Raw genomic sequence first — 17,968 nt, 5'->3', positions numbered from 1 at the left:
CTTTAGTAGAGTTGTTCTAATAATAATTTTACCTCAATATTGCTATTTTAGTCATTACTTTACCTTAGTATTGCTATTATAGTTACCTCAGCAGAGCTGTTCAAATCACACATTTACCTCAGAACTATGCTAATCATAAAAGTACCTTAGCATTGCTACTCAAGTCACATGTGAGCTGGATTTTACTTTTGGTAAGGAAACCCAAAAAGAAGTTACCTCAGCCAACATTACACTCGGGGGGCCGGGGGAGGATGGGGGTGGAGTGTGAGCCTGTCGCTGCTGCTGAAAACAATCCTAATGTTACAGTACAAAAATACAACTGCAATACAACTTAAAATATATTTACAATTGTTCTGTATTATTTCGAAACGTAATTTCAGTTGCCAAATATTCGGTACATCCCTCGTCCGAACTGAAATTAATAATTTTTAAAAAGCCAACCAAACTTAAGCTAAAGAGAGCTAGAATGTAGAAAATTCAACAGAAGTGTAAGCAGAGCTCCACTCACCAAACTATCACAGTCCAGATCTTCTAGTGACCTGAAGAAGTCCAGGCTCTTGGCTGCAGACAGTTTGCCCGGTTCTAAACTCGTGGTGCTCAAGGAGTCCAGGATTTCCTCCAGCAAGTTCATCTGTACTGTCTTTCCAGCCTGGGGCTCAATCTCATACGAGTCATCACTGTCCTCAGTGTAGGATGGCACCTCCCCACTGTCCTCCGAGGAGATCCTTCAGCCAAACACACACACACACACACATTAATAACATACAAACAAACAAAAAACAGAAGGATCAAACTGATCAAGTAATATGGATTATTTAATAAGAAAACTACAAAATTTAGCTTTTTCTAAAGAGATCCAGTTTTAAGCAGGATTGTCATAATCTCTTTAGAAATAATTGCAAAAAACAATATTATTGTCCTTTTAGGATCACTGATATAATGATAAAATATTAGCATAATAATGTAACTACTATTAAGACTATTCAAACACTGAAATTGGAATATAAAAAAATGTAAATATTCTAGATAATTAAAGAAAAAAAAAACAATGTTGACATACTATCAGATTCACATTAATACACTTTCCTTGTTAAGAAAATCATTATATACAATATCGTGGTCAGAAAAAAAAAGGTTAAAAGGTTAAGATCATGTTAATGTATTGTCCAATAAGTTAATAACACAACTATCATCACTTGTATAATTAAAAAAAGCATGATTCCTTTGATAACTAGTCAACCTGATTCAAAACTCCAAGCCCTCTAATGTTAAAAGATACAGGGAACTTTCTGAAGTGTTCAGTGTGTGGATTAACTTATCTGGCCAACTGAGAAATCATTCTTTAGAAATACCTTTCAGAGAGCAGCGATTTGTTCAGAGCTGCAGAGATCAATGTGAGGGGGTAATGATGAACAGTAGATGGCAGCATTGCCAGGGCTTTGAGAGGCGATATATTAAGCAATGTATTTCTGAACCCTGCATATTCCCTCAGGGAGTCTTGCCTTATTTGTAGCAAAAAATGAAACACTGGTAGAGACTGAGTGAACATACTGAGTGTGGGTTCACTGTAATGGTGAGATGTGATTAAAGTCGGGCTCTTACTTGCTGGCCGTATCCAGTTCATCCTCCCCGTCGATCACATAGTCTGGAAAGCCAAAAGTCATGGGGGACTTTTGAACCTGGTACTGAAAGAGAAGAGAAAAGAAAAGACCACACATTTAACAGCATATTGATGTGGCGCTGTGCTTTAAAAGCTCACATTTGGGCGGCAAATTTTATCAGCAAACGTTTATGTCCTTTTCAATTGTTTTGATGGTCATTACTAAGCGATGACTATAAGACTATTAGATTAGTTTCTGGGTCTGATGCAGGCCAGTCAGACTGCTAATCCCTGAGCTTTATAACACACCTGTGTAACACTTTTAATTGGCAAATTAAAGTAGTGAAGCATTATAGAGCAAGGGCCCATGCTGTGGCTTCAGGCCTGGAGGCCTGTCATTAAACAGCGCTCTTACAACACGAGTACACATACACACACGTGAGCGTACGTGTATGAAAGTCGGCCAGTCGCTAAGGCAGCCCATAAACTGGCGTTTGCCACATTATCAAAGCCCGCCACTAAACTGGAGGCCATTTACAGTGTCCGCGGCGAAAGAGAAAGGAAGTGCGCTCTTTTAAGGGCTGGCCTTGACGGGTGACGGCCATCCACTAATTCATTTCACTTAAAGAGAAAGGGCAGCAGCTTCAGTCTAGGCTGGCAGGGGTCAAGTGGACCCGTTGTCTCGGCTATAGGTGCTGTCTGAAAGGGTTAAGCGCCACCCACTCCATAAAAATAGCTGAGGAACGTGTGTGCCGGCCACTTAAGGCCCTTTGCCATTGGAATAAACAGGAACACATGTTGGGCACTGATTGCCCTGCGCGCTGGTAGCTGCGAGCTATAATGAAAGCGATTACAGGGGAGTTTAGGCCTTGAATTCCGCAAAAGGCTTTAATGGATTCCTGTGTCAGGGCAGTAAATCTGGGCCGTGAGCCGCTCCGGCCTGAGAGAACGGACTGGATGCACCTGCGGAAACAGAGTCGCACTCGTCCGGAGAGGGTGGGTGTATGTGTATGTTCATATGGGTTCATATGTATGTATGTGAAAGAGTGTGTGTGTGCAAAATCGAGCGAGTCTGGAAGATGGAGAAACGGTCGTATGGGCGTCAGACCTGTCGGGGCTATAAAAAAGAAGCAGTTTGGGCCTGGGTCCTGGTCAAGACCACAGTCTCGATTCAGCTTGGAAATTTTCATGCAGGAATAATTTATGACCCTGAAGCTGTGCTGCTTTTCTCTTTGCCTTTCTTTTTTTTTTTTTTTCTTTTTTCAGTCTACGCCTGTGTTTAAACTTACCTTGGCCCAGGTTGGCACCGCTCAATATGGACTAAAAAACACTGGTATTATGATTACATTAGCTTATATTAGGTTATACTGCAATATACTGGCCTGTATTACACTCACAGAAACAATCCTCTGGGCAGTAAATAAACAGTGCGGTTGGTTTGACAGCTTATATCCATTTCGCAGCCCTCTGCAACATCAGTATTATAACAAAAGGCCAATACTGCGCTGGATATTAACAAGCAATATACTGTGCAGCACTAGAAACCTAGCCCTAGTATAAGGGTCCAAGCTAAGGCTGCGCATAGTATATTGTTTCATATGCATTTCAGCCATTACAATGTGAACATGCACACACCCACAAAAAAAAAAAAAAAAATATATATATATATATATATATATATATATATATATATATATATATATATATATATATATATATATATATATAACAAAAATGAAATAAATATTACATTGCAAGAAAAATGTCATGAGAGTCCCATAAAGCAAATTGAATTAAAGCAGCAATTCCTAATACATATATATTTAATATATAATATATAAATAAAAGCAGTAGTATTACTGAGTTGGGATAATGCATGCAATCTAAAAACAGTGTTCTGGTAGGTGTGTTAATTAACTCTACATCATTCCTCTCTGTGCAATTACACATTCTCACCAGAGAGGTCTCCAAATCCCCAAATCTCCAAAACGTACAGACTGTTGCTTTAAAATAATCACGCATTTTGCTGCTTATTGCCAAAGAAACATGTGCACTCATATTACTCATGTGCTATCATATTACATGGCATATCCACCCAGAGCCAGATTTATCTGCTTCCCACGATTAATTTCACAGAGTGAGGTAAATATTGTGCAGCCATTGCCTAAACAATCCTTGTTGCATTGGATTTCAATCTGTCTGTTTTTTTGCCCCTAAATACTGTTTGCAGTCATTTAGCTCATTCCCTTAAGCAGCAGGGCGTGGTGGGGGCAATGACCCCCCCTGCCCCCCCTTCCCACCACTCGCTCTGTAAGCGGAGGTGTTTATTAAAACAAGGTGAGTACAGTGGAGCCCTCCACTTCTTTCCCCCCGCAGAACAGCAACACCGGGCCCACAGCTCAGACACGCATCGCCTCACCTTCCTGCACATGGCAATGATCAGCGCGCATACACACGCCACAATTGCTTCCCATCAGCCTCACAAAACACTCCATGTTAATTAGTTCAAATGAATCTGTGCCTTTTTAAAGATCTCTCCAGGTTCAGGTGCGTACAGCGCGCTCATGCTTTTACAGCTTCTGCACGGTTACGGTTATAGTTATGGTTTTGTTTCTTTCTTTTCATGACGACTTTTTCAAACAGACAGACAGACAGACAGAGAGATAAAAGTGGGGGTCAGTTTGGAGGTCGTGTCTTAAATCGCTAAATCAGGATTAGAAATGAGTGCATCAGAAATGAATGGAGTCAATGAAAGTGGAACAGAAGTCTGTCCATAAACTTACGGCCTCCTTAATCCACCGACATGAGCAAGACTGCAAGAAAATAAAGCTTTCAGATTACTCTCTCTCTCTCTTTCTCTCTCTTATTTCATCTTTCATACTTTCCATGGTTATATTAAGAGCACAGAAAGAAGCCAAGAAAAGAAACAGAAGCATATAAAATAATACAAGAACTGATAAAAAAAAAAAAAAACTCAAAAATAGCGGTAGTTTGGAAGCAAAGAGCAGGCATGAGAAAGCTGTTTGACATGTGGCTATTTGATTTAGCTATATTTGCACTAAATCAGAAAAGACAGATTGAGCCTTGGCATTTAAAGGTGATTTAAAGGGGTCAAAAACAATTATAGCAAAAAGTGAATGCAGAGATATCCCTACTACATACAAACTCTCCAACTCTCCACTTTTAAACACACTAAGATTCTTAAGAGTTTTGTAAAATAAAATAATCTAAGCAAAAAAAAAAAAAACACAATGATGCTTGTGTTCAGAAGAGTGCATGCCAGAGTACACGTAAAAAGAAGAAAGTTTTCAGTATCTCAATAGCAAAGCTCCAGTTTTTATTAATTTTCCCTTAGTAAAAAAAAAAAGTCAGAAAAGAACAGTTCATCACTTCTTCTATCCGTGGCGTGTATGTTTGTGTATATTTGTGTTTCTGCATTTCCATGTAGGCTAAGTTGTCTAAAACAGTTACGGGCCTTTCCACTGCAGCCAGAGCTCTTGCCAGATTAATAGCGAGCCGTGCATTATGCGTTTCACATGCTATTTCAGTCCGGCCACTGATCTCATCCGCTTGGCAGCGTTTGGAAGGGAAGAAGACATTGCCTGGAAAACGCAAAACAAAACCCCAGCGCCTCAGAGGCCGAACCGCAGCCAGCGTCTGCCGAGGCGCTCGAGCGAGTCTTCCTCCATCCCCTCCTCCACCTCCCCCTCCTCTCAAACCCCCGCCTCATCCCCATCCCCGCCCCGAAACAAAGCCTGGGCCCTCGTCTCAGGCAAGGCCCGCCGTCCCGCCGCTCCAACTGGCTCGGGCTGAAAGGCGCTTTCAAGAATATCAGAGGGAGGCGCTTCGGCGCATCTTGCTCTCAGAAGCCAAGTCTCGCTGTGCATAAACAAGCGCGCACTGCTCTGATGTGTCCAGTAGATGGCACTTTGGTTACAGTGCAGGCGCTCTTTCCTGTCCTAAAGGAGGCAGGGCCACGCTTGGTCCAAAACCTGCCGCCCACTGTGGATCCTGTGGATCCCCCTAAACTGCATGAAAAATAAATAAATAATTAAATATTATATTTATTTTTTCTTTATCAAAAAAAAAAAAAAAAAACAGCTCGTTCAGTCTCATCAGAGCCATGCAGATGCAGCGCCGCCGCTTTCTCCCGCCGCCCAAAGCTGCCCACTAGCCAACAGCGCTTTATCTATTTGTATGTCAATGTTTCTTGACACCCAACAAATCCATCCCAACACTGGCAGCGCTCCAGACTCATGAAGTGTCACAGTGGGCTGACACACAGGCTCCAACGTATGTACACACATACGCTCACACAATCACGCACACACACAGCTACAGAAGCCAACACATATGTACTAGGCCGTTATGTAGGCACATAGATACAGTAAACTGGTAAGGATCTAATAATATCAGCTAATATTAACTTCAAGGAAAAAAAACAATGATCTTAGATAGTCACTGAGTCACTGGAGAACCCTATATGATGTTCTTCCCCCATCATGGCACGTGTTGATACAGTACAAAATTTAAAAAGTATTGTCCAAGATTAGAAACATGTCAAAAATATGTATCCAAACCTAATCTTAAGAATTAGAATAAGAAAAAAAGCACTTTTAAAATTTAGGGTTATTGAAGCAATGCTATAGAAGACTTATTCAAGAAGTATTATTCATTTGATAAAGAGCGACATGAGGAAAAGAGATGTGTGTGTGTGTGAAGAACATTTTAAAATGTGTACAGACATCAATATAGAGGTTCACTGTAAAGTAAGGTTTCTTCATAATCATGGTTCTTCTTCTTTGGCATTTCTCATAAAAAAACTCAATTGTTGCACCTTAAGTTCAACTGAGTGGAAGAGTGTATATGTTTGCTGTTTGTCTGGAAACAAACTATCTATATTTAACTAGGTGTACTGTAAATATATGATATGAACATTTATAAATAGTTAAAAAAAACGTCACGGGTCACAAGACAGGAAAATGTGTTGTTATTTCTGATGAGTTTTGAAAGTTTAAAGAAATGCTACACCTGTGGAATGTGTCTTTGGTGCCGCCTGCACTGAATGTAACTGCATGTCTGTTAGCGAGGACAATTCAAGCCAGAACCACCGGTCACAATCATTAGCAACATTAAACCACGCATCAAAAACTTAAAATGGAATGTCACATACATGTTGCACCTTCTTATCTATATGTATCTACACTGTTGGACAAAAATCTAGCATCTTAATTACTTTTAAAAATTTTGACAATGTAAATCTGGCAGTTGTTCACACCAGAATTTAATTACTAGACCAACAGAATTGCTCAAAAACTTGTATAGCATTTAACTGTTTAAAAACATGACTTAAAAACATAAAATATACTCAAACTTTGCCAATGATGAACAATAATTGTTCCTACTTATTAAGACAGAGTGGTCCTCCCTTTTTACCAAATCATTCAATGTCATTTCAACCAGCATGTGTGTTTAATAGCTAATACACCAGAACCAGAACACATTTAGTGTTCTCCTCCAAGCACGTTAAGCTGTCTAGTTACATTACATAAGCAGCAGTTTAAAAAAAAAAGAAAAAAGATGGCACCTTTTAAATGGCGCACTGCTAACTGAGATATTAAGAGATTTGTAACAGAAGTCAATGATCCAGAATGTTATGATACTAATAGTGCACTCCAAATATCTTCATATATCCAGGATTAAAGTAAAATAAATGATACTGGACAGATATACTCTGTCTCTAGTAGATACACAATAAAAAAAAACACAAAAAAGTAGTACCCTGATGTGATAATAAGGGGTGGGTGCTACGGCACAATATTTCAGGGTATAATACCGTCCCCGATTTTCAAAAATGTTGGTGATATATGATATGATATGACACTCCCCTAGTGGACGGAACTGGCTAATTTTGGGGAAAAAATAGAAGAAAAATAGGGAGGAAAAAATACATACAAGCAAACACAACACACACTCACTCAAACAGATGTCTGCCAGTGTGGAGAGGAAATTGTGGCTGCTACAAAAAGGCTACTTTTGGCTAACAGAAAAAAAAATCTTTCAGCATGCAACACAGCAAGAAACGCCATTGCCATTATTTCCTCCACGTAGACACTTACATGAGGGATCTGAGATTTCAAACGCTCAATTAGATTCAAACTCTGAAAGCAGATGAAACATAAGCCAAAAAAGAAAAATAGAAAAAAAAAAACAAGAAGAAAGACAGTTTATAAGTATTTCATTTACGTTTTTTTCTCAAGGTTGGTCAGGGTCAAGTGCCACAGATCAGGCATGTTCCAGTTCCTGCGAGTGGTTTCAGTATAAGGACAGTATCATATGCGATATTAAACAGCAACAGCAATGCTATAATACGGTCAGCGCATAAAGCGGTATGGAAATGAAGGTGGAGGCCCAGGAGCTGCAGCAGAGATGAGTCTATGAATTATACACTACTTGAACAGGCCTTTCTGGGCTTTCTTTAATATGCAGAGCTGCTCAACTGGCCTGGCTGAGGGGGATCCATCTGCCTGTCTCATCCAGCGTGTGTGTGTGTGTGTGTGTGTGTGTGTGTGTGTTAGTCCTTCCCCAGAGGCTGTGCGACACTCAGAGAAGCACGCTGGCCACACACATCATAAACACACATACTCCAGTCACACACATATAGCTGTAGCTTCACTCAGTTGGAAGGAGCAGTAAGAGCGGAAGTATGCAGATGTGCAGGAATCAGTTGCATTTTGCCCCAGGCTGTGCCACCGACACCCAGACTGCCTTTCACCAGCACCTCTACCCCACCTCCCTCAGCACACCACTCACAATCACTGCATCCAGTGCCAGGATAATAAAGATTTGTGATTTTGTTACTGTACTGTTCTGTTTTGAGTTTTGTTAAGTTTTAGATATTTGGGATAATGGCATCTTCTTTTTATATCGTCAATGTCATGTAAAAACTTCACAGGAGGAGGAGAAACCTTCTTAATAACTTTCAATTATTTAGATTTATTCCAAACCATTCTGGAGCATTTCTTGTATTCCATTAATCCTGAAATTGTGAGCAATATAAAACAACTAAAATATAAAACAACTTCCAAATTCAAGTAAATCTCCCAAATGGAGATAATTAATGATTTTTTCCATGACAACAATGCAAACGTGTTATAAGGACCAAAACAGAGCCTGTTCAATACTGTATGTAGTCCTGCATTTATACAGTAACTAATTTTGTTTGAGTGATGTGTGGTCCCATAATAACTGTGATAAATGATTATGCCACTGACGTAATGATAAACAATAGCATAACAATACAATTACACTCTTTTTAAAAACTCAATAAACATTTATTTATCAAGAATTTGCTGATTTTTAAACAAAGTCGATTGGTGGCTCTTATTAGCTCATAAAAAACAATGGGCAATATTGATCTCAGTAAAATGACAGAAGTCACAATAATATATTGTACAATTAACCAATAATGTAATTATCATCATTACCAGTCAGAGCAGTGCTTTTATTGCTGACAAAAGTGCTACATTTTATTTTAATTTTGTTCATTTTACAGATACAATTTAACAATTGACTCAGTATTTACTGACAAAACTGACATTTTCAGCAAATACATTATAGATTAATGTATTTATTGATTTGTTTTACTTGTTTTAAGCAAGTTCATCAACTACAGAGATAACAGATGAATTAATAAGCAAATAACCACTAGAAAAAGCTAGTTCAAGTTCATTTAGATAAAAAAGAACTTATATAAGTAAATAACATTCAGATTCAACTATTTTATTAAAAAAATATAATTTATTATTAGAGCAGATTTAAGAGGATTTCACTTGTTATGGTATCATGTATTGCAGTGCACTGTTCCTAATTCATTTTCAGTAACCAAATATGTTGAGATCATATTATAATTTTTTTTAGGTCTCTATTAAAGGCTTGTTGCATTAAAAGAACCTGGTAGTTTGCAAACATACAACAGGATTATTTGGGCCTGGAACAATACATATAATTACTATATGTTAGTAGGTATTCTTATATTCTAATTAATTATTCAGCTACATATTGTGGTGCTATCCTGCAAACGTGTTCCCAGCTTCTGATAGCACAATTCACATTTTATACGAACAGCTAAAATAAATGCATCAGCATCCGTACCCAAACTGCCATATCCAGTCGAACAGAGACAGCAGAAACGTCATTAAAATAATGAATGGTTGCCATGCATCTCTTCGGCGAGGCGGGAAAGAATCTGCTGTATTGGACGTGCTATATTGACGTGTTAGCCTAGCGTAGCGCCGCTTTTTGGCCTGTCTTAGTTTGGTCTTTTCTTTGAAGATAATGGTGACTGAACTGCGCTGCTGATTGATTTAGCCATTGATCGTGCAGGGGGCCTTTGTATCAGCCATGTCCACCATCCACAAAAACACACTCACTGTGTAGGACACGGCATCCTGAGTGCGTATTTATATATATATATATATATATATATATATATATATATATATATATATATATATATATATATATATGTGTGTGTGTGTGTGTGTGTACTTATATATGTGTGTGTGTGCGGTTGTGTGTACGGTCCCCTGGGGCCCGTTACTGCAGTGCAGGGAGGGGGTTCAGGCTTTTCTCTGAAACGCCCTAATTGGAAGACCTCTGTCTCTACACCGTTTTGTATTGCTTATTTAAACCCCCCCCACCACCACCAGCATCCCCTTCTAAACAACGGCGACGCAGTAAATAGCCACGCTAATTAAAAGAGTGGAGAAGAGTCAGCGATGGCAGCAGAGGCCAGACAGAGGCAAGATCAGGCCGGGTCTGCCCACTGTCCTTCTCCAGCACACGCGTAGGTGGAAGTGTGGAGAAACACAAGAGCAGAACATCCAACTCCGCACTGCCTGTGTGATATTTTTCAGATCACTACTGACCATTTCTGTGCTACAAAATGCAGTCTTATTTAATATAATATATATATTTGTATATATACAGTGCCTATATTGTCATATGTACTGTATACTTATTCAATAGATTGAAGCCCTGCAAATATTCAAGAAATATGAATGTATGAAGAAATTAAATGTAAGATTTTCTAAATATCACACAAACAAAATTAAGAGCAGCAAACTGGCAAAAAGAACACCAAAACACCAGAAATCATGTTATTCTGTATTTTATGAGAAACTAATATTACAAAAACAACCATAAACTAATAGTAATAATCAATAATCAGTAATAAACTAATAATCAGTTCAGACACTAAAAACAGGCTCCAAAACAAAAAATTGATGATATCCAACTGTTTTTTTGTTACGTTTACACTTCCACGTGTCTACAGTACTGTCTTCACTAGCCAAATGCAAGTAATGGATGTACCTGAAAACAGCATCCCAATGCTTTTTCTTCTGCTTAGTTCAGTCTGCTGCTAAATCTGTTACAGCCAACTTACATATCAAGAAATATTAAGACATCGCAAGATGCAAAGCATCCTGTTTGTCACATTGTAAGACCTTTGGGAGATGAATTTAAGACATTTAAACCCAAAATAAAAGATTTTTTTTTTAGCTAAACCAATTTAAGGCATTTTATGTCTTTTTAAACATCTGCTGTGTTATTAGGTGAAAGCCAATGGCAAAAGCAACAGCAAAAAAAAAAAAAAAAAAAAAAAGCCCACATTTTACCCTTTATTTTTGCCATTTAATCCCTTCAGGTCTAGTCATAACCAGAAATGTGTAGAAACATGTGCAGTAAACTGTTAGGGCAACACAAATGATGAACGAAAAACTGAGAAAAGTAATTTTAGTATAGGTATATATTGTTATAAAAGTATGTTGTAAAAAACAAACAGAAAAAATCATACATTGTCTGGAAAAAAAAATATTTTAGCAAATGGTTAACAGCATTGGTTAACAGCTTACAAATAGTAAGTAGCAATGGAAATAAACTGAGCTTTGGAAATGGATTTTAAAAATATCACTTTACAGAGCCTGTGTCTGTACTAAAGCAGTGCTGGAACTGACTGTGTTCCTGCACTCTCTACAGCAGCATTTACACACTTACACACAGCACATTTACACTTTCACCATACTATTAATTCAAAAAGACACAGAAACACAATTTACAGTCTGTAACTATTAAAAGTAGAAGTCATTTCTACAGAAATTACAGATGAAGCCAGAGAGCAGTGAGTACTGTTTCCTACACCTTCAATAGACTTCAATAGGGGTAAACTGCTAAAGGAAGAATCTGAAAAAATCTGGCTGACCCACATGGCATTGTCTAAGTCTCAGTTTCAGGAGTGAAGAGAGGAATTAGAAGTTAAAAAAATGTAAAAAGGAACAATAAAGTCATTGCTAAGATGCAAAAAAAAAAAAAAAAAAAAAAAAAAAAAAAAAAAAAAAAAAACCTTGTCTGGGTCATACAGCACTGCTACTGGACAACTAGAAAATAGGTGTGTTGTAAAACTTTTAAATGATAGTGTATATAGATATTTTAATAAATGTAATCTAAGCTTGTTAACTGGATTTTTTTTTGATAATTTAACAAAGATAGTTGGTGGATTAGCAAACTAGTTACATTAATATTAGCCTGAATGAAATCTTTCAGTCTTACTGACAGATGGTTTATACATCATGGATAAATGGTTACAAACTATTCAAGCAATTCAAGCCTATCAATTAATCTGAGATGCTACAATGATTGCTGTGCTGGATTTGATTAGATTTAAAATGGCAGATAAAATGTTTGGGGCACATATAGTAAAATGATAGAAATCCCTGCTATACTGCAACTGCAACAAATGCAAGATACTACAAACAAAGTTTTTGACTTAATCTGAATATGGGGGTTGTTTTGTACATTCTGTCGAAATTGCATCAAAAGAAATGCTTCTAAATGATTTGCAATAAAATCTTTTAACATCAATTTCCACTGAAAATTAATAAGTTATCTTCTTCTGTAAAATCGCCATTTTGAGGGAGTGAAGGTTTTTTGTGACAGCAATGGTATGCTTTAATGGGATGTGTGAACACATGTATGCATAAGCTCTGCATAACAAAGTGGGGAAAACATGGCATTTTTAATGACACCACAGGAAAACAAGATACAGAAAGTGCTGACTTGCAGATGCAGTTTTTCTTCCTGAAGATATGGCCTCTGCTTGAGCATATGGGGTAAGAAAAAAAAGAAAAGAAAAAAAAATAGTAGACTTAGTAGAAAATGAGTTGCAAATTCAGTGAAAACATGCTGAGAAAACGAAGTGCACTGAATGATAGAGTCTGTGTGCCAGTATCACTAGTAAAGCAGAATTTTACATAAATTAAGACATTAAGGTTACCATCACTGACCCCCAGCCGGAAGCAAGCGTGTATGATGATTTGTCTCATCATTGACATCTCTCCTAAATTCTAAATACAAATATTGCCATTTAGAGCGTTTTATTTGCAGAAAATAAGAAATGGCTAAAATAACAAAAATGATGCAGAGCTTTCAGACCTCAAATAATGCGAAGAAAACTATTTTTTTAAACTCTTAAAACTCTTAGCTAGAAATCAATATTTGGTGGAATAACCCTGGTTTTTAATCACAGTTTTCATGCATCTTGACATGTTCTCCTCCACCAATCTTGCACACTGCTTTTGGATAACTTTATGTCACTCCTGGTGCAAAATTCAAGCAGTTCAGTTGGGTTTGATGGCTTGTGATCATCCATCCTTTTCTTGATTATATTCGAGGTTTTCAATTTGGTACAAATCAAAGAAACATATCATATTTAAGTGGTCTCTTATATTTTTCCAAAGCTGTATACAGGTAACATTATACATGTAACTAAGTACGTTAAAAGAGTATATCTCTTGTTGGAGTATCAAGGCTTTTTATTCGATTTGGGAGCATGGTATTTTATGTTATTCAGCGACAAAAGCTTTGGTAAGCTCAGGATGGATGTTGGATTATCCCCACCCCACTTAATTCCCAACTCCCCTACAGAACATGCCTGGTATTAGGCATGGTGCCAATAGTTTCAATAGATCATCTGCTCCAGAGAGACCTATTCTATTGGCAGTACTTCTCTACAGGGACTTGATGACAAGCTGTGTGTCTATGTGGATCAGTGTCGGCAATCAGTGCAACTCACAGTAGTAGAATGTGTATATAAAACACAAAGTGTGTGTATCTATATGCATTCGGGGACATATATATATATATATATATATGCTGTAGCCACTGTGAAATCAGTGCCACGCTTGGCTGTGACACTCTGGGTTGGTGGTGTGAGAACAGGGAGTGGAAGTATGAAGGAGTGGATCGATGCAGCCAGCACAGCTCGGGGGTCCCAAAGGCTCCTTGCCACACTGCATGAGTGAGAGTCACACAGAGAATGTGGTGTGTGTGTGTGTGTCTTTGAGAGGAACAGGGTTGGAAATGGCAGGTTCTCGATCCCTAAGGTATCAGGCAGTACCTAATACCAACACTGTCGGACTTGTAGATACTCTCTTATATGTACATACTGTATATGAGAATATATACAAAAATATACAAAAAATATTCAGAAAATGCACATGGAATCACATGGGATCATAATATATTCTTGTCCTGTGGGGCAGTGGAGTGTTTGAGAAGTTTGTGAATGATGGAATGATGGCCTACTTGTTACTTTCTAATAGTAAATGAAGTCCTTCCAATAAAATACCTTATTTTAAAGCTTAAATGGTCTTTTAAAAGGGTCCTAGAATGTCAAACTGTATTAATCTTGGAAATAGTTAATGAATTAGATTTTGGTACGGAAGTGGCATACCATGAACCTCAAATACTGGTGTATATAAACCGCAAACCTGCTACAGTCTTAACCTGTCATTTTTACCACCCCAATATTTACACACACCCAAACTAATAAAATTAGCCCCGTGGCTCTGAGGGGTCCAGCTGTCTAAAGCGCTGCCACTTTGATTGGGAGATTGCTGGTTCGAATCCTGGTCATGCAGCTTGCCATCAGCTTGCTAAGAGCACATCACTTTAGTGAAAGGGCACAATGAGAGGACAGCAAAATTATCCTGTAAGACTTTGAGGAAAAATAGCTTCTGTGAGCTTTCAATAGTGAGGTAACTCAACTAATAAAAGCAAAGCTTATTATATTTTTGTTTATCCTAAACAAAGCACACAATTACTATTTAAACATAAAATAACAAAATTAAATACTCAAAAAAACAAACAAAAAAAACAGACACTCTAGACTTTTTAGTATCTGACTGTTTATAGACTGTTTAGTATCACAAGTGCTATTAGGCCATCTTTTAAAAGCTTGACCAAACATTTATCAATAGAGCTAGTACTGAAAAGGTGTTTATAGCCATTAATGAGCTATAAAATATAACACTTACCAGTGGAGCTAATTTTTTATTTATTAGCAACACTAGTTTTTTAGTCTCAAATATTTTAAATAAATTAAAATAAAATAATCATGATATTTTAATTTTAACATCATCCACATGTGGAACGAAAACAAGCTCAAGCTCAAATTTAACACAGGCAGGATTCTAGGCCCAGTGGGGACGAGCTAAAGGGACTTAAACGCTCTGCAAGTCTTCACAGGGAAGTATAATATTTTAAAGCTAATTCTAATTATATTCGTAAAGTCGAAAAATAAATCATCCAGAACCACCCACCTTAAATAAAGAAATAAATAAACAAACAAACAAACAGCAGCAGTGTAAAATATGATGAGTGCAGAGCCGGTGGGCTATCCTGTGGCCTACTTGAGTGTGAAATGGAGGCAGGAAAGAGAGTGGTTGGAATCCAGGCCACCTCCTGTGTCTGCTGAGGAGGGGGGTAGCGCAGCCTCCCTGCCTGGGCTTGGCAACACATCACTGAGCCTCTGCCTCTCTCTCTTTCTCTCTCTCTCTCTCTCTCTTTCTCTCTCACACACACACACACGCACACACTCACCGCACATCCACTCCACACGGCTGCTGCAGCCACAGCTGTCAATCAAGCAGCCTCACACCGCCTCAGACTTACTGGTGTGCAAATGGGCGATAGCTTTCAAGAGCCGGACTGTCCGAGTGTGCATCGGCTGAGCTGTATGTGTGTGTATGTGTGTATATGTGTGTCTTGGTCATGTGCATAGATTGGCAGTGCGTGGTCTTGGTCTTGGGGGATTAAGTAGAGTAAAAGCTAAACAACTAGTAAAGTTCTGCTCTATTTCAGCGATCACTGGGAGTATGCATATTTGGAAAAGGCGCTGTTTTCTTTATCCATAAGTAGAGAATACATGAAATGTTATAATACCTTGTATGAACTGTATGTGACATGTTTGGACAATTCTTCTGAAATATTTTGTTTCCTTATTGTTTATTATATTGTATATGGAAACAAAATAAAGTATAAAAATGTATGTGTGTGTCTTGAGCTGCACGCGTACACACTCACCCTTCGCTTCTGAAGCCTCCTGGGTGAAAGGCTTTTAGTGCTGGTGGGAGAACCTGCACAGTACGGACCATCCTCCTCTTCAGCGTCCTGCAGAGTGAGAGAGAATGAGAATGAGAGAGTGAGAATAAGGGTAAAGAGAAAAGTGCAGGTAGTTTATAACTAACCGAAACAAAGCTTTTACAGTATTATGATGCATGCATTTTCTACGCTTTGTGAAAATCATTGTGACTGGCCTTGTAATAGTCATCATATATCTCAGCGCTTATCTCGGTGCGCTAAAGCTCCGTTGATCCATCAGTGAAAGCATCTTAAGCTACGTTCACATTACCAGGATGAAGTGATTTAAATCTGATTTTTTTTTGCTCAATGTGGCTCAGGTCTGATTTTTTTCATGGCTGTGTGAACGTGCCAAATCAGATTTTTTCAACTCAGATTTGAGTCACTTTCTTATGTGGTTATAAATCGGATATATCCAATCCATCGAAGTGTGAAATGAATGCGAACAGTCTCGTACACACACTGCATCTCTTGGTGCAGCTATGCAGCTATAGCATAGCTATATTGCAAAAACAGCAAAAGCAAACCACCTGGACTTTTTTCACCTCCTCGACCTGAGCATGTACTTCAGACCAGCTGTTTTCTCTCCACTTAAACAAAAGATGCTACACATATGAGCTGTTAACGCATCTATTTCCCTTAATAAAGCTTCAAGTCTTTTTGCACTGGTTTTTTAGGTTAGGTGCACCCAAATGTTTGACTGCATTGCCTTTACAAAGCAGTCCATCTAGGCAATATTGACTTAAATAATTATCTAATAATCTGGTCAGCATAAAGTTCTTTATTGAAGCACCATTCTAGAAGAAAAGTAATTTACAGAAAATGTGTTGGTGTTTAAAGTGCTGTACTGATCCTAAATTTAATCTTAAACCTCTTAAAAACAAATGAAATAAAAATAAAATGTAAAAGTGCAAGTGTTTTAAGGGCTTCAAACTGAACACCTAATAGCTCTATATTTTATGGATTATTCTCCATGACCCTAGACCAATTATATATAGTTTGATGCACATTTATTCCACTTAAAGTTTAAGGGATTTTTAGGAAAGGTCACACATGCCAGCGGTTACTCAAGACATTAATAGTCCATTAATAGTTGAAATGTGTTGCACTGCAGTAATAATCTATACCAGACCTGCATAAAACATTTAAAATTCATTGCAATTGTTAAGAGAATTTAGATATTTGACCATATTTTGACCAAAAGTGTACTTAGTAAGGTCAAAATAAAATACAATTTTTGTGCAAGTGCAAGTCTACAAGCTGATCTGATGACTTTTATTATGACACATAGCGGATAGTGGTTTAGATGCAATTGCTAACGGCTAACCGGCTAACTGTATTTCCTAGCTAAATAATCACTGACTGATTTCTTAGTGCTGGTTTGAGTGGGTATGATCTGTGGTTTGATATTCAATGTAGAATATGGCTATAGTTCACTTGAGTTAGTTACCTATAAAAGGTAACCAACCTTCTGAACTCAATAGTAAGCGATGCTGTGTTATATAGCTAAATATAATTACTAATGAACCACCAAACTCTCTCAATTTTGTCACGTCATTAATTTGCATATTATTTTTTTACTTTATGCTTTAACACGTTAACGGTGACATCCCTACTTTAAAATATAATTAAAATACAATTAAAAAGAACAAATAACTCCTTTCTGACAGCTGATCATCAGTTCTGAAAGCTGATATATTACTAACTGTGTTTTCTTAAGAAGATCTCAACTTCAACTTTCAACACCATTAACTGTAACACCATAACCTTCAGTGAAACACCATTAATTCCAATCACTGATAGCGGTATTCATAAGCATCACACTATAAGAATGATGATCACACACACACACACCACTGTCCATCATCCAAACTTTTCTGTCTTGTG

The 17,968-nt window shown here is 37.8% G+C and overlaps 1 protein-coding gene across 3 annotated transcripts in view; it reads right to left on the bottom strand.

Annotated features, from left to right (window-relative positions):
- dennd1b (DENN/MADD domain containing 1B) overlaps positions 1–17,968 on the bottom strand; it is a 167,531-nt gene that overhangs the window by 6,630 nt on the left and 142,933 nt on the right. For 2 of the 3 annotated variants that reach the window (XM_015601283.3, XM_022669761.2), the window contains 4 exons: positions 16,025–16,111; positions 1,603–1,685; positions 509–725; positions 217–279 (listed from right to left, as the gene is read on the bottom strand). In XM_015601283.3, coding sequence (XP_015456769.3) covers positions 217–279; positions 509–725; positions 1,603–1,685; positions 16,025–16,111 — 450 coding nt within the window. The remainder of the gene's footprint in view (positions 1–216; positions 280–508; positions 726–1,602; positions 1,686–16,024; positions 16,112–17,968) is intronic. The other variant, XM_022669762.2, reaches the window with a different exon arrangement.

The sequence above is a fragment of the Astyanax mexicanus genome, chromosome 16 (genome assembly GCF_023375975.1).
Source record: "Astyanax mexicanus isolate ESR-SI-001 chromosome 16, AstMex3_surface, whole genome shotgun sequence".
Taxonomy (NCBI): domain Eukaryota; kingdom Metazoa; phylum Chordata; class Actinopteri; order Characiformes; family Acestrorhamphidae; genus Astyanax; species Astyanax mexicanus.
This window is presented reverse-complemented; position numbering and strand designations above follow the sequence as displayed.